The sequence below is a fragment of the Peromyscus californicus genome, unplaced genomic scaffold (assembly GCF_007827085.1).
Source record: "Peromyscus californicus insignis strain IS unplaced genomic scaffold, ASM782708v3 Scaffold_4__1_contigs__length_199733344, whole genome shotgun sequence".
Taxonomy (NCBI): Eukaryota; Metazoa; Chordata; class Mammalia; order Rodentia; family Cricetidae; genus Peromyscus; species Peromyscus californicus.
In genome coordinates this window covers 122,177,195-122,202,340 of record NW_026294562.1, presented here as the reverse complement: position 1 = coordinate 122,202,340, position 25,146 = coordinate 122,177,195, and the positions used below count along the sequence as shown (strand labels likewise).

General features: G+C 45.3%; 1 protein-coding gene across 1 annotated transcript in view; it reads left to right on the top strand.

Annotated features, from left to right (window-relative positions):
• The window catches only part of Wdr93 (WD repeat domain 93), a 53,217-nt gene that overhangs the window by 2,293 nt on the left and 25,778 nt on the right, over nucleotides 1-25,146 (top strand). Inside the window, exons 2-8 of the mRNA XM_052711816.1 lie at nucleotides 6,486-6,823; nucleotides 7,363-7,555; nucleotides 9,773-9,837; nucleotides 14,581-14,659; nucleotides 17,841-17,956; nucleotides 19,944-19,982; nucleotides 24,424-24,459. Of these exons, the coding sequence (XP_052567776.1) occupies nucleotides 6,524-6,823; nucleotides 7,363-7,555; nucleotides 9,773-9,837; nucleotides 14,581-14,659; nucleotides 17,841-17,956; nucleotides 19,944-19,982; nucleotides 24,424-24,459 (828 nt within the window). The 5' untranslated portion in view covers nucleotides 6,486-6,523. The remainder of the gene's footprint in view (nucleotides 1-6,485; nucleotides 6,824-7,362; nucleotides 7,556-9,772; nucleotides 9,838-14,580; nucleotides 14,660-17,840; nucleotides 17,957-19,943; nucleotides 19,983-24,423; nucleotides 24,460-25,146) is intronic.

Below are 25,146 nucleotides of genomic sequence, written 5' to 3'. Positions count from 1 at the left end.
AGTACACTTGTGTGGTCTCTGGTTTGGGGCATAAAAATGGCTGTATTTAAGTACAGATTTTCATATGAACCTTAATTTTTTTGTTTTTCTTGTGTAAATACATAGGAAAGTGGTTGCTGAATCATACAGAGGGTTTAACTTTGTAAGAAACTACCAAACCATGTTCCATCCTAGCCACATTCTTTTATTTTCCCACTGAGAGTGTGAGCGTTTATCTGCTTGCCTAGCCATAAAACAGCTGATGGTTTCCCCTTTGGTGTGCCTAGAAGTAATGTGGTCATTGTGCATAAGGCTTGCAAGTGTTTTATTTCCACTCCTAGAACTGGAATGACGGGACTGCATACATGTTTAACTTTTTAAGAAGACACCAAACTCTTTTAAAAATTGTTTATTCTTTGACAATTTCATACACATGTGTAATTCACACATCCATCCCTCTGCCGTCTTAGCCTTCTCTCTCCCTCGACATCACCTCTCCCCCTCCACCATCACCCCCCCCACACACACACAAACACACACTTTCATGTCTTGTTTTTTGTTTTGTTCTGTGACATATAACTAGGGCCACCCCGTGGGCATGGGTGTGAAGCTATTCCCTGGACCACAAGTAACTTGCCGGCCCATGGCTACATCCTGCACGACAATGACTTCCTCCCCCAGTCAGCTCTTAATTTTCCTGGGCGAGGCAGGGTAGGGCCTCACGAGACCCCCCTCCATCTGTGACTTAATGTTTAAGGAGTCTTGTGCAGACTCTCTGCAGGTAACTGCAGCTGCTGTGAGTGTACAGTCCCCAGCCATGCCATGCTCCTGAGACACACTTTCACAGTACAGCAGTCCTCCTGCCTCCACCATCTGGCCCTTGTATTCTTCACACTCCATCTTTTGAAAAGTTCCCTGAGCATTGGAGAGGGGGATATGGGTGTCCCTTTTCAGGCTGAGCATTTAGCAATCACTCGTCCTCAGCGCCTTACCAGCCACGAACCTTTGCATTAACCACAATTCACTGCAGAGAAGCTTCTTTGAGCAAGGCCGAGGACAGCGCTAGTCTGCGGGTATAAATGTAAAGATTTAGGAGGCAGTTTGACAACATATCCACTTAGCAAAACAAGAATAGTGGTTTTCTGCTAGTGCCTCTGATCTTCCTGGTCCCCAGGCTTTGGCCAGGTCCACAGTACCCCTCCTAGAGAGTGGGCCTCTGATCCCGTCAGAAACCAGAAATGGTTATCCCATAACAATCATGCCATCATTGCACCGGTAAGCAAAGTACTCATTGACTAATACATTGGTATTATGGCATTCAGGGTCCAGGTCACCACCGCTGACTCCCCTGCTTCTGGGATCAACATCATCAACCACCTCATTCATGAATAAAAATCTTTTTTAAATTATATTTTTAATAGCTTATCAAGTAGAAGATCCATGCGCCTTTCTTCAGATGTTGTTAGTTTTGGTTCATCCTTTCCCTGTCCTCCATCTTCCCACCCACCTCTGTTGGAAGCTTGCCACTCTCCATTTTCGGGTCCCATGTGTCCTACTGTCCCCACCTCCTTAAAGCCTCTCCCCCTTCTCCCCGCCCACCCCCCATGGCCCTTTTGTCAATTCCAGGTCTCTACAGGCATTCCAAGTTAGACAAACAAACCTAAAGTCAAAGCCATGAGCCGCATCTGAGAGAGAACATGGGACATTGAACTCTGAGCCCAGGTTACTTCACTCAGTATAGTGTTTTTCAGTTCCGGGCATTTTCCAGCAAATTTCAGAAATTAATTTTTCATTACAGCTGAATAAAATTCCAGTGTCTATGTAGCATGTCGTCATTATCCGTTGATCATTTGGTAGACATCTAGGCCTAGCAGCGATGACCATGGGTGAGCAGGTATCCGTGTGTTAGCCTAGAGTCCCTTGAATATGTGTGACAATAATGGACTAAACCTCTGAACTGTAAGTCAGCCTCAGTGAAATGTTTTCCTTTGTAAGAATTGCCGTGGCCATGGTGTCTCTTCACAGCAATAGAAACCCTAACTAAGACAAAGACCATACCTCCTAATCCTTCCTAAACAGTTCCCCCAGTTGGTAATGAAGCATTCAAATATATAGGCTTATGGGGGCCATTCTCATTCAAACCACGTCAGTACTGTATCCTTATTAATTTTTCTGTCCTTTTTTTTTATTACACTTGTTTTATTTATTTATTTGTGTGCATGTTTGCACGTGCACGTTACCACAGGTTAGAGAACAAATTTTGAGGAGCCGGTTCTCTCCTTTCATTGTTTTTTGTTTCTTTGTTTTTGTTTTTCGAGACAGGGTTTCTCTGTGTAGCTTTGGAGCCTGTCCTGGAACTCACTGTGTAGCCCAGGCTGGCCTCGAACTCACAGAGATCCGCCTGGCTCTGCCTCCCGGAGTGCTGGGATTAAAGGCGTGTGCCACCACCACCCGGCTTTTCTGTCCTTTTTAATCTGCAAGTAGAGCATTGGAGTCTTTGGCTCTGATTGTTAAGGTTTTTTGTTTGTTTGTTTGTTTGTTTTGTTTTGAGACAGGTTCTCACTGTGAGAACTGAGAGATCTGCCTGCCTTTGCCTCCCTAATGCTGGGATTAAAGGTACACACCAGGGGCTGGAGAGATGGCTCGTTAAGAGCACTTGTTGCTCCTCCAGAGGACCCAGGTTTCGTTTCTTGAACCACCCCAAACTCCAGTTCCAGGGGAGCTGATGCCATCTTCTGACTTATACAGGCACCAGACATGCATGTGGTGTACATACACACATATGTGCAGGCAAAACATACACACATGTAAAATAAGAATAATAAATCTTTAAAGGTATATACGTCCACGCCCAGCATGCTAACTCTGATATCTGCAACAGTTCTGAGTTGGGTTCAGTTCTTTGATATTTCTCTTTATTATGGCTTATATTCACTGTCCACATGCTAGGTCATTTTTATTGTGTCCCAAACATTGCTAATTTCACATCATTGGGTGCTGGGTTTTTCAATCTATCCATTAGCATATATTAAAGATGCTGGATTTTTTATTTAATTTTAATTCATAATGATAAACTCACCTCTGCAATCCAGCTAGGGCATGGAGGGGAATAAAGATAATATGGAGCCGGGCAGTGGTGGCGCACGCCTTTGATTCTAGCACTCGGGAGGCAGAGGCAAACAGATCTCTGTGAGTTCGAGGCCAGCCTGCTCTACAGAGCTAGTTCCAGGACAGCCAGGGCTTCACAGAGAAACCTTGTCTAGGGGGAAAAAAAATAATATGGAACTCGAAGACCTGCAGTGAGGTGTAACCAGAGCCTTTTCTCTGTCCCACTTGGTCCCACAGCAGCTTATAAAATAATCACTCAGAGGCTTAGTGTTAATTGCAAACTGTTTGACTGTTTGGCCTGTGGCTCAGGTTTATTACTAGCTAGCTCTTAAATTAACCCATTTCTATTAATCTACGTATCGCCGCGTGGCCAGTGACATTACCAGTACTTTCACATCTTGCTTCTTGGGCGGCTCGATGGAGACTCTCTGACTCCAGCCTCTTCTCCCTGAATCTCTGCTTGGATTTCCTGCCTGACTATATGCTGCCAAAGCAGCTTCTTTATTAACCAATGGTAATAACACATATTCACAGCGTACAGAAAGATATCCCACAGCAGTGAGGGTGCAAAACTCATGGGATATTGTGAGCAAATGGGGTGCTGGGGCTGGTTAAGATGCACAGGTCAAAATATCAGAGTTCCTTCAATCCCAGCACTCAGGAGACAGAGGTAGGTGGATCTCTGTGATTTTAAGGCCAACCTGATCTAACTAGAAACATCAAGGGCTACCTAGTGTGACCCTGTCTCAAAAACAACAATGACAACAGACAGTATCAGAGCTTTCCACAGTCAGCAGTGGAGATCCTGCCTTTCCTGGACCCAGAGTGCTCCATGGCTTCCATCCTTCACCTTTCCAAAGACCACAGTTTGCCATCCAAACGCTCAGTCTTTACAGTGCAAAAGAAAAACTGAAAACTATTTATGGTCCAGCATCCACCATGGACAAGATGCCAAAACTGTATGCTTCAGGATGATCTCACCCTCAGATTTCTCCTTGTAGATGGACTTTCCTCCAGTGCCATTATGGTGTGTGAAGTCGCCACTGTGGCCTATCAGTCCTGGACTAACCCTATGCAAAGAGGAGCCCATATAAATCCATCTTTTCTCCCTGGTGCTCAGAGCATGAAGATCCCCTGATGTTTTGGAACTCTGTCTGCAGACAGCTCGAAGAAGACACAGTCCAAGGGCTGGCCATCATCCTGGATGTGAAGGACAGGGTGGGGTTTGCCCATGGGGGACAGCAGGCAGCAACAAGGGGCAGAGGCGTTTGCAAAGGGATGTTGGATTGTTTGGTTTGCTTTAGTTTTTTGTATTCTTGTAAAAGTTCTTAATTTTTTGTTCTAAGACAAAAGTGATTTACATGAAGGCAGTTTGGTCTTCTGCATTCTAATATATCATGTGAGTGATTCTGGTGCAACAATTCATTCTTGGGCTTATTCTTCCCACTACCAAGACTAGATCCTTCTGAATGCTCTACCCACTGGTGTGACTTAAGAGATTGTCTAGTCTAGTCTAGCTAGTTAAAGAAAGCACATTATTCCTAGCTCTGCATGAGCTCAGCTTACTGTCCTCACTAATACCCTCAAGTGGTCCTTGCTCCAGTATCAGCTAGCCTCATCCATCATGTACTGGAAGCATCACATACGTACTCCACTATGAAGTACAGATGGCAGCCAGATCTTTCTAGGACTTACAGAGACCACAGCCACTCTATCAATACAAGACCATACTGCCTTGAGTTAAGCATCTTAAATGCCTCCTAATTTTCTCACTAAATGCTTTTGTTGTTGTTTGGTTTTTTTGAGACAGGGTTTCTCTGTGTAGTTTTGGAGCCTGTCCTGGAACTTGCTCTGTAAACCAGGCTGACCTGGAACTCACGGAGATCTGCCTGCCTCTGCCTCCCGCGTGCTGGAATTAAAGGCATGCGCCACCACCTCCTGGCTTCATTAAATGCTTTTTAAAGCTATGACAGTGACTGGTGAGATGGCTCAGTGGGTAAAGGCACTTGCCTCCAAGCCTAATGACCTGAGTTCAGTTTCTAGGTCTCACATGATGGAAGGAGAGAACCAACTCCTGAAGGTTTCTGTTGCTGTGAAGAGACACCGTGACCACAGCAACTCTTTTTTTTTTTTTTTTTCCAGACAGGGTTTCTCTGTATAGATTTGGAGCCTGTCCTGGATTTCACTTTGTAGACCAGGCTAGACTCGAACTCACAGAGATCCGCCTGGCTCTGCCTCCCGAGTGCTGGGATTAAAGGCGTGTGCCACCACCGCCCGGCTAACGGCAATTCTTATAAAGGAAAACATTTAATTGGGCTTATGGTTTCAGAGATTTAGTCCATTATCATCATGGTGGGACATGGCAGACATGGTGCTGGAGAAGGAGCTGAGAGTTCTATATTTTGATCTGCAGGCAGCAGAAGAAGAGATTGAGTACTGGGCATAGCTTGAGCATATGAGACCTCAAAACCCATCTCCACAGTGACACACTTCCTCTAACAAAGCCACGCCTACTCCAACAAGACCACACCTCCTAATAATGCCACTCCCTATTCAAACCACCACACCACACCACACATGCACTATGGCACACGTGTATGTGCATATGTGAGCACACACACACAAATAAATAGAACTATGTAATTAAAATGATGACATTTGACATCTCTTTTACACAGGATTGTATACAACTTTGAAGCTTTTGAAATACAGATTATTTATTCCCTTCCTGTAAGCTTGTATTTATATAGACATATGGAGGAGAGCTGCTAAGATGTAACTACTTTAGAAATATCTAATTCTGATTTTTCAGGCTTTTAGTCAGCAGTCTTTCAATGTCTCAGACATTTCTGTAGACTCTTAAAAAATCTCACAGATGCAGGATGCAGGGCACAGGGGTGGGGGGTGGAGGTGGGGGTGGCAGGGGATGGGGGGAGGTGGCGGGCACCAATGAGATTGATAAGGGAATAGATTACACCACAAAGATTGGAAGTGCCGAACTGCACCTGATTGGGCCTGAGGAAAGAGAAAGAGGGCTCTCTTTCTGGTGCCTTGACCAGAGCCATTCACAAAGGCAAAGAGCCAGGCAGAGGAATCAGCTGTAAGTGGGTTCCATTGGAACAAAAGATAGTTACTTATTCTATCTGGAGGGGAAGAAAGACAGCACAATGCCAGATTTTTCCATCACAATGCACATCATCTTGGGTTAGCCTCAGGGTACCTGTCCCTTCCAGTATCCTTGTCAATATGAAGACTGTATCCCAGGAATGTGGTGGCAATCCTAGGATACGTAAGGAAGTCCAGTCTGAGACAGAAGGTCCCACAGGATGCTGTGCTACAGAAGGCTAGCTTCTTGTTTACCTTTCTTTCAAAGTCTCTTTGCTCACTTTGCTTCTCAGCTTTGAGTTCCCAGAAGTCCTCGGTGCCACCCGCTGTAATGCCATCCTTCAAAGGAAGTCAGCCTCGGAAGCCAAGGTTGTCTGTGATTAGCAAAGGACCCCTGGAGGTCCCATCTCCCACAGAGGCAGACTGGCCTAAGGATGATGAAAAGGGTTTTGCCTTCCGGGACCTGGCTCAAGACCTGGACGACCTGCCTCAGCCTTACCGAATGATCAACAAGCTGGTGAATCATCTGTTTGACTGCGCCTGGGAAGTTATTGAAGAGAGAGAGGCTTTACGGGAAATTGAGAAAAACCGGATTGTGCCCACCATCTACCCTCCAGTTGCAGAAATCCAGGTGTGAACAAGAGTGCCTGTTTTTCATGTGAATGTTGATGAAAATGCCTGGTTCAGGGAAGGAAGGAATTCCTACTGAGCTCTCCATCAAAAACGTAGGTGCATTTTTGATAGTAGGCATGCTGCTGTTGGCAGTTGCCTGTGGGAAATGGGGGGTTATGGTTAGCTGATGATTACACAAAGGCCCCTTCTGTTGTGTTATTGACACTGAGAAGCTTCATTAATGTATTAGGCCCCCTCCGTGCTGGGCAGTTGAGAACTGTCATCGACTCGACTGTCCTTCCCACAGGACACTCGATTTAATAACGCTCAGGACCTGCAGTCATGCTTATGCTCAGACTATACATCTAGTCTCAACTTCTGTTTTCTCTGGCTACTTTCCCCCAAAGTAAAATGCTTAAGGCAAGCATTTTCAACAGGCCCCCAAGTTTGGCAATAACGTCTAGAAAGAGCCCTCTTTGAAAAGTTAGCTCAGATTGCTTGATGGCCTTGACAGCTGAAAAGAATCAGTTTTGTCCTTTTGTGTCTGTGTTTCCCCAGCTCAACAAAATGCCTGGTGGTATGGCTGTCTCCCAGGAGTATCTGTTTATTGGAGGAGTCAAAGGATTCTCGATCTATAATCTGCACAGTTCCAAAAGAATGTATGTTTGGGAGAAGTTTAAGGTTGATGTTTCTTCCATCTGGGCCACAGATTTGGGGAATGAAGTCCTTATTATTCCCGTGGATGAACTAGGTATTTGTTTTTCTTCGTTTTTAGATTTACTTATAAGTGTCTGTACACTGGCATTCAGTTTGATCTCTTTCCCAAGTGTGGGTGGAGTCAGGCACGACGAGTTCTCTCTGCTCATGGAGCTGTAACTGCCTTCTATCTGCGTAAGGGGTTGCCAGGCCCAGTCCAGCCTTTCCCATGTGGTAGCCCATTTGGTTCTTCGCCTGCCCAAGGGAAGTACAGTTTGTCACCTTCCTGTTGGAGGAGACATCTTGAGGCGTAGAGGTTAAATAATTGAGGTAAATGGAAGTAAGTGGCACACGGGCATTTCAAAGCAGGGTCGCCCCAGTGTTCATACTCTCCCAACACAGAGCCCTGCTACCCAGCTGCCCCTGCTTCACCGACACAAGTACGCTGGAGTACCCACAGGCATGCTGAAAAAGTCAAACCGGAGGGGCATGAGGGACACAGAGAGAGAGAGCGGGGTGGTGTGTGTGTGTGTGTGTGTGTGTGTGTGTGTGTGTGTGTGTGTGTGTGCGCGCGCATGCGCACGGATTGGGGCGTGGGGCTGTTCAGGAAGGACTGCTGTTTTCATTTAAGAGAGAAATTTCAAAGGTCTGAGCCAGGACAGGGGCTGATAAAAGAAAAAGAGAATTGTACTGTGATGGTCCAAGATGTAAATTTAGCCAAAGTGAGGCGGAAGATGCAGGGAATTTTTGGTTCTGTTTTTGCCCCTTTCCTCTAAGTATAAAATGAGTTCCAAACAAGAAGCTTAAAAATGAAACGAGAGGCTGGGCGGTGGTGGTGCACCCTTTAATCCCAGCACTCGGGAGGCAGAGGCAGGCGGATCTCTGTGAGTTCGAGGCCAGCCTGGGCCACAGAGTGAGTTCCAGGAAAGGTGCAAAGCTACACAGAGAAACTCTGTCTCGGAAAAAAAAAATTGAAACGAGAGGACTGGCAGGATTGCCTAGCGGGGTTGAAAGGCTCGCTCGCTATCATGCTTTGGTTCGGTCCCCAGGACTCACGTGGTAGAAGGAGGGAACTGACTCCTGCAAGTTGTCCTCTGTCTGCCACATGCCTGAATGGCACAAGTGCCCCCCTAATAATAAATAAATGGCACAAGTGCCCCCCTAATAATAAATAAATTGTAATAAAAACTTAAATTTCTTTAGATGAACGGGGAATACAATAGACACAATGGCGAGTCGCAGCTCACACATGCCACTCGGCACTTGCAAGGCAGAAGCAAGATCAGGGATTCAAGGTTATCCTCAGCTACATAGGTTTTTTTATATGAGAGCCTGTCTCAGTTACCCTGTCTACCAAAAAGACTTAATGATAAAGCCTGTTTATGGTGAGGGAGGCGTGCTGGGCAGCACAGGCAGTGATGCTTCCTCTGTGATGGATGCCTGGGTGGACGACAGCGCCATTCCTTGACAACCACGATAGGAGAATAAAGAATATCTGTGTAGGACACAGGGACTTTGGGCTAAAGAAAAGGCCGTATTCATTACGATCCATTCTACAGGTGGTTCCGTGTCTGTGTTACCTTCTTTTGATGAATTTGAAGGTACACTGCCTTGCTGTGCCTTGTACAGTGTCATGGAACACTATCCCATGAATCTTTATTAGGATGGATTAGAATTTCACCCACCGTGGGCCAAACCCCTTTATGTGATCTGTCTATATCATGAGTGCAAAGGCAGGTTATAAGGAACTGGGAGGCCCTAAAGAAAGGTAAGAAGTCATGGCAGGTGACATGGCAGGCATCCTGAAGTCAGCAGAATTAATAGAGCCTGGGGGTTAAGGCACATGGAAAGTTGAGGGAGAATCCTTTCTCTCAAAGTAGCTTATGAATCCAACACATTCACAGCAAACAGTTGGGTGCCCATGTGAAGACGTGTGTGATGATGGCCAGAGTAGAGGCTGGGATTTCAGGATGGACTGCTGTGGCTGGTTTGCTTACAGCAGACTTCCAGGAAATGTGGGTAACACTAGCTAAGTACGAGGGGACTGGGAGGGAGAGCAAACTGAGTATTTGAAAGTCAGGTGGAGGAAGGCTGGGGGACCAAGAGCAGCAGAGGCCACGTGGGGCGGCAAAGCAGGGGTGTGGGGGGATGAGTCTAGAGTCACCCTCCCTTCCTGGTGTCCCTTGTACAGTGTCACAGAATACTATCCCATGAATACGTCCTGACCCTTCCCGGCTCCCTGGTCTCACAGTCTGTTATTTTTCTGTTTCAGGTATTGTTCGATTGTTTTACTTGTATAAAGACAGTCTTTTTCTCATCAAAGCCATCAATGAAACGGTGAGTTCCTCTTCTTACACCTTTACCTGGGGAACACCAAGTAGTAATGCAAAGTGCATTCCCGGTGAAAGACTTGTACCCAGGATGTGTGGAGCAGCAGCTAATCAAAAGCACACTAAAAACAAGCGGGGCTGAGATGGTCAGCAGTGAGGATGCTTACTGCAAAGCCTGGTACCCCGTGACCTCCGTTCATTTCCTAGGACCTACATGGTGGAAGGAGAGAACAGACCCCCAGTTCTCACACCGTGACACACACACGCACACACAATTATAAAACTGCTTTTTTCCAGCATCGACGTTTTTATTCATGTGAAATGTTTAAAATGGGCATCTAGTTGTCAAGTAAGGGTGGGAGAGGAAGGCAGGGCAGGGCAAGGGAAAGAAATTCCCCTCTTTTTGTAATAAAGCTCCGGTTCATCCCATCATGATTTTGTAGTCTCCAAAGACATGGTCCTTAAAGATTGTGTCCCACTTTTGAAGAGCGATCTTGCTCCAGTGGACGACAGTTTGGGCTGCTGCCGATTTCTTCCAGGCCCAGAAGCTGTCACTGTCGTACATGACCTGTACTTCTTTCCCAGGCGTTGTTGGAAACCACCTCCATCACTGCGGCTAGAAAATCTTCTCAAACCTACGGGCGCCACAGCCTCTAGTAATGTCTAAATTATTTTCATAATAACTGTCTGTCCTAGTTTTTAAAAAATGGTTTCCTTCCACCTGGCTTTCTGGTCCAGGCAGTAAGATGGGCGCTGCCACAGAGCACAGCGTAGAAATGGCAGTGACTGACCCAGAACTGCTCGGGACGAAGAAACAAAGAAGGAAGCAGAGTCTTTGGAGGGACAGGGAAATGAATCCCGTGCCAACAAAGACTCCACGGAAGCTCTAACTGTTCTACAACTGCCGTAGATTCTTGCCTGGAAAACACCAGCTGCTGTGGCAACTAAGCAGTCAGCTGATGCTTGCAAGGCTCTGTGAGGCTCTTGGAGATTCACAACAGTCAATGAGACTGGATGAAAATGTCTGTCTAGGGACATATATGGTAAGGCAAGATACACCTCTCACTAAGGGATGCGATGGTATGTCAACAGCTTCCAGAGAGCCTTAGAACTGGGTCATAAAAATGCCCAAGGCACAGCAGGAATTGAAGAATGCAAATGCAGGGGCTGGAGAGACAGATGGCTTAGCCAGGAAGAGTGCCTCCTGCTCTTCCCAGTATCCACATCAGGGTGCTCATAGCTGCCCGGAACTCCAGCCCCAAGGTATATGACACCGACTAGACTCACCCACAGCACACATGGCATATACTCTTAAAGATACACACATTAACATATATACATATATATGTCTATGCACACATATACATATAGTCATGGAATGGAAAATAGCAGAAGTTGATTGTGTATGTGTGCGTGTGCGTGTGCGTGTGTGTGTGTGTGTGAGAGAGAGAGAGACAGAGACAGAGACAGAGAGGGAGAGAGAGAGAGAGAGAGAGAGAGAGAGAGAGAGAGAGAGAGAGAGAGAGGAGGGTCTCTGCACACATGTGGAGGTCAGAGGATAACTTTTAGGAGTTGGTATCTCCACTGTGGGATTCAGAAAAGACTATATTTCTCAGTATTTTTTTAATTAATGAGTTCTCAAAACTATAGTAATGCAAGTTTTTAAGGTTTTTAAGTTTGCAGTTTGACGTGTGTGTGTGTGTGTTCATGTGTACATGTATATGCAGATGGGCATGCATCTGTGTGGAAGCCAGAGAACAACTTCTGGTGTCTTCCTCAGTCATTCTCCACCTTAATTTGGCACAGGATCTCACTAAATCTGTGTATAGCTCATTGATTTGACTGGAGAAGCAAGGTCAGGGTCTTCTTTTCTCCAACTCCCCAGCACGTGGATTACAGGCACATCATGCTACAACCATTTTAACATCATCATCATCATCATCATCATCATCATCATCATCATCATCATCATCACCATTAAATGTATGTTTTGACAATTTATACCCAACTTTTTACATGAATGCCGGGGATCCAAACTCGGGTCCTCATGCTTGTGTGCCAAGGGCTTTGCCAACTAAGCCACCTTTCCAGCCCCACGGACTTTGAGGTTTTTGTTTGTTGTTGTTTTTGTCTTTTGAAACAGGGTCTCTCTGTGTTGCCCTGTCTGGACTGGAACGTGCTGTATAGGCCAGGCCAGCTTTGAACCTGTAGAGGTCTGCTGGACTCTGCATTAAAAATGTGCACCATGGGCCAGGCAGTGGTGGTGCACGCCTTTAATCCCAGCACTCGGGAGGCAGAGCCAGGCGGATCTCTATGAGTTCGAGGCCAGCCTGGGCTGCAGAGTGAGTTCCAGGAAAGGCGAAAAGCTACACAGAGAAACCCTGTCTTGAAAAACCAAAAAAAAAAAAAAAGATGTGCACCACGATTCCTGGTGGGCTTTGTTATGATTGTGGTGTGAACAAAGCAATTGTGAAAGATACTAATATCCTCTATGAGGCAATTGAGGGAGTTGAAAAACAGCCTAGTTATTAGCTTTTATTTAGGAATTCATAATGTGGGCTTAAATAAAAATTAGCCATTTATTGGGTTTGGAAGGTAATAAATACAATAAAATTGTGGTGCCACAATGCAACATCGTGATGAAACATGGAACTTCTTGTTGTGACAGTGGAGCAGTGATGCTACACTGCATCATTACTGCAGCATAGTGTGGTTTGTAGACTCACTATGCAATATTGTTACAGTGCAGTACAGTGGTGTCCGAATGCATCATTGTGATGTTATAGTGCAGTATAGTGATGTAGTATAGTGATGTCCGAATGTATCACTGTGATGTCATAGTGCAGTATAGTGATATCAGAATGCATCATTGTGATGTGCAGTGCAGTATAGTGATGTAGTATAGTAATGTCCGAATGCATCACTGTGATGTTATAGTACAGTATAGTGATGTAGTATAGCGATGTCCGAATGCATCACTGTGATGTTACAGTGTAGTATAGTGATGTAGTACAGTGATGTCCGAATGCATCACTATGATGTTACAGTGTAGTATAGTGATGTCTGAATGCATCACTGTGATGTTACAGTGCAGTATAGTGATATCAGAATGCATCACTGTGATGTTACAGTGCAGTATAGTGATGTCCCAATGCATCACTGTGATGTTACAGTAAGGAATAGTGATGTCTGATTGCATCATTATAATGTTACAGTGAGGTATAGTGATGTCTGGTTGCATCATTATAATGTTACAGTGAGGTATAGTGATGTCTGGTTGCATCATTATAATGTTACAGTGAGGTATAGTGATGTCTGGTTGCATCATTATAATGTTACAGTACACTATAGTGATGTCTGATTGCATCATTATAATGTTACAGTACACTATAGTGATGTCCCAATGCATCACTGTGATGTTACAGTAAGGAATAGTGATGTCTGATTGCATCATTATAATGTTACAGTGAGGTATAGTGATGTCTGATTGCATCATTATAATGTTACAGTACACTATAGTGATGTCCCAATGCATCATTGTAATAGTTCAGAGAAGCTTTTTATTGTACCTTACAATGACGGCACAATCACAAATTTTCCAATGTGACATTGTCACAGCGTGTTGTTAATCAATGTGACATCGTTTGCGGCCAATGTGATTTCACAGTGGAGTTATGACATCACAATGCAGCATTGTTGTGACAAAATCGAACATTGTAATGACACAGTGTAGAATTATGACGTCTAAATTCAAAATTGTGGTGGCACAGTAGACCATTATGATGACACAAAGCAGTATTGTTGTCACAGAATGAAGCACTACAATGCCATGGTGTGGCGTTCTGATGACACAGTGTAGCGCTGTGATGTCTCAGTGAACCATTCTGATGACACAACAGAACATTATCTTGTCACAGTCCAGCATTGTGGTGTCACAGCACAATATATGACAGCACAATGGATCATTGTGACATCACAAACAGCATTAAGATTGTAGAGTGGAGAACTGTGATGTCACAATGCAGCATTGTAATATCACCATGAAGCATTGTGTTGGCACAGGTCGGCATTTTGAAGTAAGAGTGCTGCACTGTGATGCCACAGTTGAGCGTTTTTATGTCACAGTGGAGCTATGCTATAGCACGATGGGGCCTTGTGCTGGCACAGTGGAGCCTTGTGATAGCCACATGGCAACTGATTATGCCATTTTTTTTTTGTATGTTTGAAAATCTCTATAGTACATTGATAGATATTGAGATATATAATTAAAATTGTTTGCTCTTTAACTAGTCTAGCCACCTTATTTTGTTAGTAGCCCTCAAGCTTCTTCAAGGTAGCATACCCATCCCCCAGCCTCTCTCAGTTGGCCCCAAATCGGAGGAACTTTATTCCAAGGTTACACCCAGCTTCTGCTGTCATCCAACTAGAGGCTTTGTCCGACAGGCACCAGTCTTCAGTGTCATAACAAACTTACTTTGACTCAGCTGAATAATCGACTTTAGGGTTTGCAAATCACATCTGATGGCGTCCCATGACCCATGAGGAACTACGTCTAAAGCAAGTTCCATTTCTTCACATGCTGTCTTGTCCACTTCCTGTTCAAAGATGGGAAATTCGAAGTGATGTGAGGCATCTTGCCATTGCAAGCTTCTGGGAGACCCCTGTCCTGGTGTGACTTCCAGGAGCCCCTGCCACATGCCCCTCCTCTTTAGCTCCCAGCACCCACTCTGTCGGTGTCTCTTCTTTTCAGGACGACACCAGCAAGCAAAGCACCTGTGTGAAGATGGAACTCTCTCAGAGTGGGGACTACGCAGCGTTCCTCTTCCAAGGCAAGCTCACCCAAAAGCTGGGGGGGGGGGGGGGGCTTCTGATTTGTGTCTTTTCCAGACTTTCACTGTCAACATTTTATTTAGGAATAATTTTAGATTCAGATACATGTGGTGATACATACCTATAATCCTAGCACCAGGGAGGCTCAGGTAGAAGGATCAGGAGTGTGAGGCTACATAGTGAGACCCTGTCTCAAAAACCAAGAACAAACAAAAGAAATAACTTTCAATGTGAAAAACAACAAGGGCTGGAGAGATGGCTCAACAGTTAAGAACACTGGCTGCTCTTCCAGAGGGCCAGGGTTTGATTCCCAGCAGCCCCAGGACAGCTCACAAGCGTCTGTAACTCCAGTTCTAGGAGATCCGACACCCTCTCCAGGGCACTGCACACAGGTGGTATGCAGACCTACATGGAGAGGAAACATTCATGCACAGAAAATAAATAAAAACCAGGAGAGGAGCAAAGTTGTTCCTCTGTGTTCTTGACTAGTGCCTGCCTTTACCCTACGGTGCGGGTGTAGAAACAAGGCCAGTAACAGTGGACTGGACCAGACTTCCATCACTTCATCTGTTTTTTTCTTGCTGTTTTTTTCCTCCTTGCTTTAGGCAAGGATACAATATGGCATTGAGTCACATGTCCCCCTAGTGCACCCCTGCGACAACTTCTTGGTCATTGTATGGTTTCCATTGTCTTGACATTTTTCAGGAGAATCAACCAGATAGCTGCTGGTGGGGTGCCCTTCACTTCCGTGTGCCTGCCTTTTTTCTTGTGACTCAGCCTGAGTCAGGCTGAGGATTTCGGGGGAGCTAGTACAGGACCAGGCACTGTCTCAGGAGCTGCATGGTCCCAGGTTGACTCACTTTTGTTGGTGTTAGCCTAGATCACAGCTTCCTCCAGGCTGCCTCCAAAATCCTGTGCTCAAGCAATCCTCCTGCCTCAACCTCCAAAGTAGTCGTCACTCCAGGTCTACACTACCATGCCTAGCTTACTTTTTTCTTTTTTATCCTCTGAAAGGAGCAAGTTATTAAGTCCAGATAGCACTCAGAGGGAAGGTGATTCAGATGTCTCCCAGAGGCAGGAGAATCAAAGATTGTTTGGACATATGTTAAAACCACTACTGTGATTATCAAACATTTAGGGGAGCTTCTCTGAGAAGATAAACATCTTTTTTGTATTGTTTCTTTCTTTCTTTTTAAAAATTCTTCTGTCATATGTTACACCCTGGCCAGTTCCCTTCCTCACCACCTCGCCTCTCCCCCAGATCCTCTCCTCTTCCATTTCCCTTCAGAAAGGGACAGGCCTCCCAGGGATAGCAACCAAACAAGTATATCAAGTTGCAGGAAGACTAGGCACCTCCACAGAGAATAGGTTCCAAAAAGCCAGCTCATGTGCCAGGGACAGATCCTGGTCCAACGGCTAGGGTCCCCACAAACAGACCAAGCTACCCGACTGTCACCCACATGCAGAGGGCCTAGGTCGGTCCCTGCAGGCTCCCTAGCTGTTGGTCTCAGAGTCAGTGAGCTCAGCCTTGAGGCAGGGAGGAGGAGTCCAGCCTCAACTTGCTATGCCGTGAGCTGTTGACTCCCACAGGAGGCCTTACCCTTCTGAGGAGTGAATGGGGGGCGGGTAGAAGGGAGGTTGAGGGAAGGAACAGGAGGAAAGGAGGGAGGGGAAACTGTGGCTAGTATGTAAAATCATTCAAAAATTAATTAAAAAAAGATTGGGCACCTCTGCTCATATTAAGGCTGGATGAGGCAGCCCAGGAGGAGGAAAAGGGTCCCAGAAGCAGGCAAAAAACGTCAGAGACAGCCCTGGTTCCCACTGTTAGGAGTCCCACAAGAACACTAACAACCATAACATGTATGCAGAGGGTGCTAAGATTGGTGGGTAAAACTTTTTTTAATTTATTTTTGTTTTCAAAGACAGGGTTTCTCTGTGTAGCCTTGGCTGTCCTGGAATTCTCTCTGTAGACCAGGCTGGCCTCAAACTCAGAGATCTGGCAGGTAAAACCTGAAGAGAATGAAGATACAGTTTTACCTGCCAATCTTAGCCCCATTATCCCGTCTAGCCAGGGGCAGTTAGGCCTGTGTCAACAGAACATATTTTATTCAAATTTTTGGTAGTTTGATTTGCAGCTTTTAAATATTTGAACATATATTATGTGAGTCTGGATATATACCTTTCCCCCCCAAAGGGCCCTCAAATGCTAAAGCCTTGAGGAAGATAGAGATTTTATAGTGCTTTTTGTATCAAAGGACATGTTAATGGCTGGAGAGACAGCTGAGCAGTTAAGAGCACTGAGTACTCTTCTGGAGGATGCAGGTTGGGCCCCAGTATTGATATGGCAGCTAACAACCATATGTGACTCTGGCTCCAAGGGATCTGACACCTCTTTCGGCCTCTGCAGATACCAGGCACATAACATGATGTACAGACATACATGCAGTCAAAACACTCATGTATTTGTGTTCTTGGGCTGTCATAACAAAGTACCACAAAGTGGGTAGCTTAGAATGATAGGCATTTATTCCCTCATAGTTCTGGAAACCAGAAGTGTGAAATTAAAGTGTCCAGACGATTATATTATATGGAACATTGAGGCAGGATTCCAGTCCATGGGAGAGCAACCTCTCCCAACTGGGTCAGTATTCAGACCAGGAGCCCAGCCTGTTCTTGTGATGGGATAAGATCCAACCGCCTCCCATAGATCATCTCAGATGTTGGCTGGAAGAATTCTTTGGGGTCTGTCCCCATTCCAACTCTCCTTTTGCTCCAAGACTCTCTTACTATGCTTCCATGTGCCACCTTCCTTCCCTAGGTGGCAATGTCACCTCTAGGGCAGAATGTCAGTAGAACTGACTATGGGCACTGTAGAAAACAGGGCTTGGCAGAGAAGACAGTTTGATTAAAAATGCAGTTGCGCCAGTGTTGTGGGAGAAGCCCCGACTCCGTTAGACAGCAGTGGCATAAGGGGTCAACTCTCCACGCAAATGTTGCTTGGTGAGTGAGGGTTTGCCATAACCTCTGCCTCAGTTTATGCAAGCGCCTCTTCCGTGGATGCCTACTGCAAAGGTTCTGGGTCTCCGGGCCAGCACTTCTGAGAAAGTAGACACTCATCAGCTGAAACTTGTTGCCCTCCAGCAGTTACTGAATGCTTGCTTACATGGTTTCCCAATGCAGGAGCTGGGGATGTTTGGCTGGAAGTGTACAGACTGCCCAAGGAGACTTGGCTTAAGGAAGTGGAGCACCCACTGTCTGCTGTAAATCCAAAGAAAAAAACCAAGCAGCTGCAGCTGGTAGGAAACATCTCTTTCAATCACTGTTTTTCTCTCTGCCCCAGCCCAAGTCTAGCCTAAATTCTTTATGGAACTAGCAAGGTCACTGAAGCTAGTTGGATGGATGACAACAGGAGCAGTGAACTGGATTTACTTTAGATAAAACATTTGTAAGTGGAGGAGCCCAAGGGTCAGGGTCTCTCCTGACTTGGACTTACTAACCCTGAGACTGCACACAGGCATTTCTTTTTTTTTGGTGGGGGTGGGGCTTTGTTCTGATTCCTGCCCCACAGATAACTTTCCCTCTCCTGGTCTGAGTCGATCCTTGAAGGTTTCATGTTCCGTTAAGTCTCCCAGAGTGTAGTAATGGTGGTTTTTGTTGGTTTGGTTGGTTGGTTTGGTTTTTCCAGACAAGGTTTCTCTGTGTAGCCCTGGCTGTCCTGGAATTCACTCTGTAGACCAGAGATCCTCCTGCTTCTGCCTCCAAGTGCTGGGATTAGAGGTGTACACCACCACTGCCTGGCTTTTGTTGTTGTTTTACAAGACAGGTTTTTGGTGTCTCTGCATAGCCCCGGCTGTCCTGGAACTCTCTCTATAGACCAGGCTGGCCTAGAACTCAGAGAATCCTGAGTGCTGGGATTAAAGGGGTGTGCCACCACCGCCTGGCTGTTCATTCGTTTTTCCATACACTGAGAATCAACCAGCATGCAACAGTGTAGATCTTTCACTGTAAATTACAGAGTTCCTTAAACATAACCTGTTTTCATCATCACTTATGTTTTCCAAATCAGAAATATTCACTTTAGGAACACAGCACAAGGTGCTGGGCATAGGGGCACACACCTTTAATCCCAGCACTCTGGAGGCAGAGGCAGGTGGATCGCCATGAGTTCAAGGCCAGCCAGGACTACAGAGTGAGATCCTGGACAGGCAGTGCTACATAGTTAAGACCAGTGGGGGGGGTGCGGGGGGACAAAACACAGTATATCCATGTGCAGGAGCATCACATGATGCTCTGTACACATGTCAATTTTAAAGAGAAAAGGGGGCCCTGGAGATTGCTCGGTGGGTAAAAAAACACACTGCCGAGTTGGACAACCTGAGTTTGACCCCTGAGACCCACATGACAGGAGAGAACTGACTCCCACAGGCCATCCTCTGATTTCCACAAGCAAACCATGGCACACACAAGGCTCCCTCTCACAAATAAATAAAAGTAAATTAATTATTAAATTAAATTATTTAATTAAATATTAAAATTTAAATCCAACTGTTTAAATATTAAAATGTAATTTATTAAAATATAAAATAAAATAATTAAAAATATAGTAAAAAAATAAAAGAAATACTCATTTCAAGTTTCTCCAACATTGATTTTTTTTTTTCTTTTTTGAGACAGGGTTTCTCTGTATTGTCCTGTCTGTCCTGGATCTCGCTCTGTAGACCAGGCTGGCCTCGAACTCACAGAGATCCACCTGGCTCTGCCTCCCGAGTGTTGGGATTAAAGGTGTGCATCACCACCACGGGCTCCAGACGTTGATTTTTGTAATGGTGTCTTAACTGATCCACTCACCGCACACTCACAGTTGTTAACACTTCATCTTTCTCCAGCTGCAGTTGAAGGTCCTGAAGAACGAGGACTGTGTCTTAAAACCCTGCAGGCTAGGGGACTGCCCAGATGTTGGGCCTCCGTGTGTACTCCATGAATTCACTTCTTTTTGTTGTTGCTGTTTGTTGTTTTGTTTTTTGAGACAGGGTTCCTCTGTGTAACAGTTCTGGAACTCACTTTGTAGACCAGGCTGGCCTCGAACTCACTGAGATCGGCCTGCCTCTGCCTCCTGAGTGCTAGGATCAAAAGGTGTCTGTCACCACACCCAGCCCATGAATTCCCTTCTTAAAAGAGGAAATGCGTCCAGGGGAGAAACAACATCTCTGTAGACAGCAGGGGGTCAGGAACATACATTGTACCTACTGTGAATTCCTTTCCATCGCTTTTTTCCTTCCCCAGAGCACTCCTGACCCTGTTGTTCCAGAAGCTGTAGAACCGGTAAGAAACTTTAAAGACCATCTTTAGAGAGCCTTAAGTTACATTTGGAAGGGTCATGCTTGTGAGTGAAAAGTACATCAACTGTCAAGTATACTGACTGGCACAATGTCATGCTGGGGCCCTGCTCCCAACTTCTCAGGATCTTAATCTTACAATCACTGAAGAGAGCCTCAAACCATGTGACCTGAAGCTAAGGGAACTTAACTCCAGCCCCACCACTTACAAAGCCCCTTCCAAGGCCATGGCAGCGGCCCTCATGATGTAGCTACATTGTCTTTGATTTTCAGAAAATTTGCAAATATGTTGTTGATCGACATCACTTGAGACCAATTTCCCTCTGCTGTATTCTCCCTCATGTTGAGTGGTGTTAAAATGACTGGGCATTTTGGCTTCATAACTTCATGGGTATTTGTTTTTGAGGCAGGGGGTCCATGTAGCCCACACTGGCCTGGAACTAACAGTTTTTCACTGCCTTCCAGTGCTGAGATTCCAGACACACGCTGCCATGCCCTGATTTTGTTCTTTCTCTTAAAGAGGACCCCATAAAACCTGGACTTGCCCCTGCCACTGTAACAGTGCGGTATACCAAGACAGGTGAACTGTGGAGTTCCTTTTCATCTTGGAATGCTCTGGGAGATGGTGCGGACTTCCTGTTCTGGGGTACATGGAGCACACCCTTTCTTAAGTTTCAGCAGAGGACCCACAAACATCTGAAATGGGGCCTCTTGCTGGAGCGTTCCTTTAAGTTATACTTTGTCTCAAGCTACATAAACAACACATGGCAACATCACTCTAGAAGAAGTTTGCTCACTCAGCGGACCGTGAGGCATATGCTCATCCAGTACTTGAGAGGTCCACCTAGGAGGGTCAGGTGTTCAGGGTCATCCTTGGCTATGGAGCAAGTGTGAGGCCAGCCTGCAGTGTAAGAAATTCTGTCTCAATAGCCAAATGAATGGAAACACATGAACTATGAACCAATGGCTGAGGGGTCCCCACTGGATCAGGCCCTCTGAACGGATGAGACAGTTGATTGGCTTGATCTGTTTGGGAGGCACCCAGGCAGTGGGACCAGATCTTGTGCTCATTGCATGAGTTGGCTGTTTGAAACCTGGGGCCTATGCAGGATTGTTTGGCTCGGCCTGGGAGGAGGGGACTAGACCTACCTGGACTGAGTCTACCAGGTTGACCTCAGTCTGTGGGGAAGGCTTTGCCCTGGAGGAGATGGGAATGGGGGGGGGGTTGGGGGGAAGGTGAGGGGGACGGGAGGGGGGAGAACAAGGGAATCCGTGGCTGATATGTAGAACTGAATTGTATTGCAAAATAAATTAATAAAAAAAAAGAAATTCTGTCTCGTGCCGGGTTGTGGTGGTGCACGCTTTTAATCCCAGCACTCAGGAGGCAGAGCCAGGCAGATCTCTGTGAGTTCGAGGCCAGCCTGGGCTACAGAGCGAGATCCAGCACAGGAACCAAAACTACACAGAGAATCCTGGGGGGGGGGGGGGGGACAAACAAACAAACAAAAACAACAACAAAAAGAAAATCTGTCTCAAAGAAGAAACATTCTTCAAGACGTAAACAATGGTTGAGTCTCCTCCAGACAGAAGTGTTTGGGGCTGGGGAATAAAAAAAAAAAAAAAAATGACAAGAAGCCAGGCATAGTGGTGCACAACTTTAATCTCAACACTTAAGAAGCCGAGGCAGCCAGATCTCTGCAGGTTCAAGGTCAACCTAGTCTACACAGTGAGTTCCAGGGCAGGACCACCACATTGGTTCATACTTAACTTACTGATTTTTGTATGTTGCTTAGAATGAAGGTTCAGAATTTAAAGAGATACTCTCAGAAAGGAAAAGGGTGGCTGGAGAGATGGAGAGATGGAGAGACAGCTCAGTGATTAAGGGCACTTGTTGCTCTTAGAGAGTCTGGGTTTGGTTCTCAGAACCTACATCAGGAGACTCCCAGCTGTCTGTAACTCCAGCTCCTGGGAATTCGATGTCCTCTATTGACCTCTTCAGGCACCTACACTTACATGCACACCCCTCCACCCAGACACATGATTTCAAAAATTAATCTACTAAAAGGGAGAGACTCTTGGGGTCATGCCTCTGTGAGTCCCCCCACACTGTCCCATGCTGTGAGCCCCTTGTTTTCTCCCCCATCCTGGCACTGTGGACCTCTTTCCCGAACTTATTATCTCTCCCCATGGCTTGCTGTTTAGTGACTTTGTATCTCCTAGACAGATACCCACAGCTATAAATTCTGAAAATCTCTTCTTTTTCCTGTTTTTGCTCTATTATATTTTCCAGGGCCTCTAATAAACATGTTGAAGACTAGCCTTTATCAGATTGAACATGTGTTCCTCTAGCCTCAGCTTGCTAGGAGTTGTTTTGTTTTATTTAAATCAAGAATGGAATTGACTTTTATCAAAGTTTTTCTCCTCATTAAAAGAAATGAACTCTGTGTATATTTAAGGTACATAAGGTACTGTGGGATACAGTTTTTTTGTTTGTTTGTTTTGTTTTTTCGAGACAGGCTTTCTCTGTGGAGTTTTGCGCCTTTCCTGGAACTCACTTTGTAGACCAGGCTGGCCTCGAACTCACAGAGATCTGCCTGGCTCTGCCTCCCGAGTGCTGGGATTAAAGGCGTGCGCCACCACTGCCCGGCACGTATAGATTTTTAAAAGAGGTTTCCATAGTGAAGCAAATGAACATACCCATCTATGCACACCCATCTGTTTGGTGCTGCTGTATGAGAAGAGCGGCTAAACTCCTTCAGCACGATCTCATATACAGCACTGTTTTGTTACTGTTGCCTCGAGTACATTAGTCTTTAGAGTGCTCATCCTGCCCACCTGCTTCATAACCTCCCATCTCACTACCCTTTTCCACCCCGGTGCCATGGCAACAACTGGTTTTCTATCTCTGTATATTCCATACTTTGTTGAGGTTCTACACTGAGATTGTAGTTTGTGTCCTGGGAGTCCACCACAACTGAAGACTCGGTCCCTAGGCCGGTAGAATTGGGAAATGCTGTCGAACCTTTAGGAGAGGGAGCCTAGTAGTCATTCTTGTATTCTCTCTTGGATCCTCATAAGAGGGAGCAAGCCTGGCCCTTCCTTTTCTCTCTAATGCAGGCTATTACTTGGCTTGCGTCTGCACCCGCTCCCGTCATTCCTATGCATGCCGTGAGGTGATGGAACTGAGAGATGGCTACTTGTATTAGTTTGTTCTTTGCTGCTAAGATAAATACCAAAAGCAACTTGGGGAGGAAAGTGTTTATTCCGTCTTATGCTTCCATGTCACAGTCCACCATGAGGGGAAGCCAGGACACAAGCTCAAGTCAGGGACCTGGGACAAAGGCCGTGGAGGAAAGCTGCTTAGTGGCTTATTCCCCCTGGCTTGCTAAGCTACCTTTTTATGCAACCCAGAACCACCTGCCCAGGGGTGGCACCACCCACAGTGGCCTGGACCCTCTCACATCAATCATTAGTGAAGAAAATGCTCCACACGCTTGCATCCAGACCAGTCAGACGGAGGTATGTTCTCAGCTGAAGGTCTCTCTTCCCAGATGACTCCTAGCTTGTGTCAAATTGACAAAACAAAACCAAATAAACAAAAGCACCTAACCGGCACAGGCCGGCTACAGAGCCTGTGCTGTGCTGTTGGGTAGTGTTCTGTTTGGGTGATCTTCTCCGCAGACACACATAGACACGTGCACTCACACGATACACACATACACACGTGCACACACAGACGATAATCCTAGGTTCACAGGTATTTTCAACTTTAGATATGAGATGTGAGTCTGGCTTATTGTCTTTGTGTGTGAATTTGTCTGGATGGTTTTCTGTTCAGCTTCTGGCGTCAGGATATGCTAGCCTTCCTTGTAAGGTAAGGTGTCTATCCTCCTCTTAGGTGAGAGTCTTGAGGTCTTACTTAGCAGCAAAAATTTTTATTATGTTTTTAACTTCTATGCTGTTCAGTCCATTTTTTTTAATGTTTTGAGTCATTTTCAGTGATAATTCATTTTGTTTAGGCATTCTATTTTATAAAGATATGTGTGTGAGGGAGGAGGGGGAATCTGTGGGTAGTATGTGGAGTGAGTAGAAAATTTCTTAATAAAGAAAAATGAAAAAAAATATACGTGTGTGAAGCTGAGTGTAGTCCATGCCTTTAATCCCAGCACTCAGGAGGCAGAGGCAGGTGGATCTCTATGAATTTGAGGCCAGCGTGGTCTACATAGTGAGTTCCAGGACAGCCAGGGCTACACAGAGAAAACCTGTCTCAAAACACGCACACACACACACACACACACACACACACACACACACACACACACACAAGATATGTGTGTGAATGTTTCCTTTGTGATTTTTTTCTTTTGTCTATTTCTCTTTCTTTCTTGATCATAACATTACTTATTTATTTGTGTTTTTTTTTCCAGAGCTTGGGACCAACTCAAAGCCCTAATGCAATCCAGGTAAATACCTATCACTGAGCCCACTCCCTAGCCCCTGGGCTACTCTGTTTTTGAGATCATCTCTTCACAGATCTAGCTTTTTTGTTTCAGTTTGCTAATATTTTATTGAATTTTTTGCAATGTGACACCTTTCAAGTCTGTTGAGATTTGTTTTATGCCAAAAATATGGTTTACATTGTTAAGTACATTTGAAAAGATGGTAAATTCTGCTTGTTTTGGCCCAATTATTCAAGTCCTCTGCATCCTTCATTGCATTTCTTCCTATATCTGTTCTGCATTTTATTCACATTTCAGTGTGCTTGATCCTACCATCCTTTGGAAGAGGAGTCCCAAAGACTATATTTGTTCTCTCACTTCTGTGAGGTTTTTGTTTGTGTATTGTGAAACCCCATTATTAGATGCATAACAGTTTGGGAAGCTATGTTTTCTGATAAACTGACATTTTAACATTACTTGTGTACTCTTTGGTCCTGGTTACTACCTGGTCTTTGTTCTGATTGACTCTAAGTCAGACATTAGTATTAGTTACCCCAGCTTTCTTTCAATTATTTTGAGTTGATATATACCACCAGTTTTAATACTTTTATTTTTAACATATTTATTTATGTTTAAACTGAGAATTAAAGTAGGGTCTCTCTCTCTCTCTCTCTCTCTCTCTCTCTCTCTCTCTCTCTCTCTCTCTCTGTG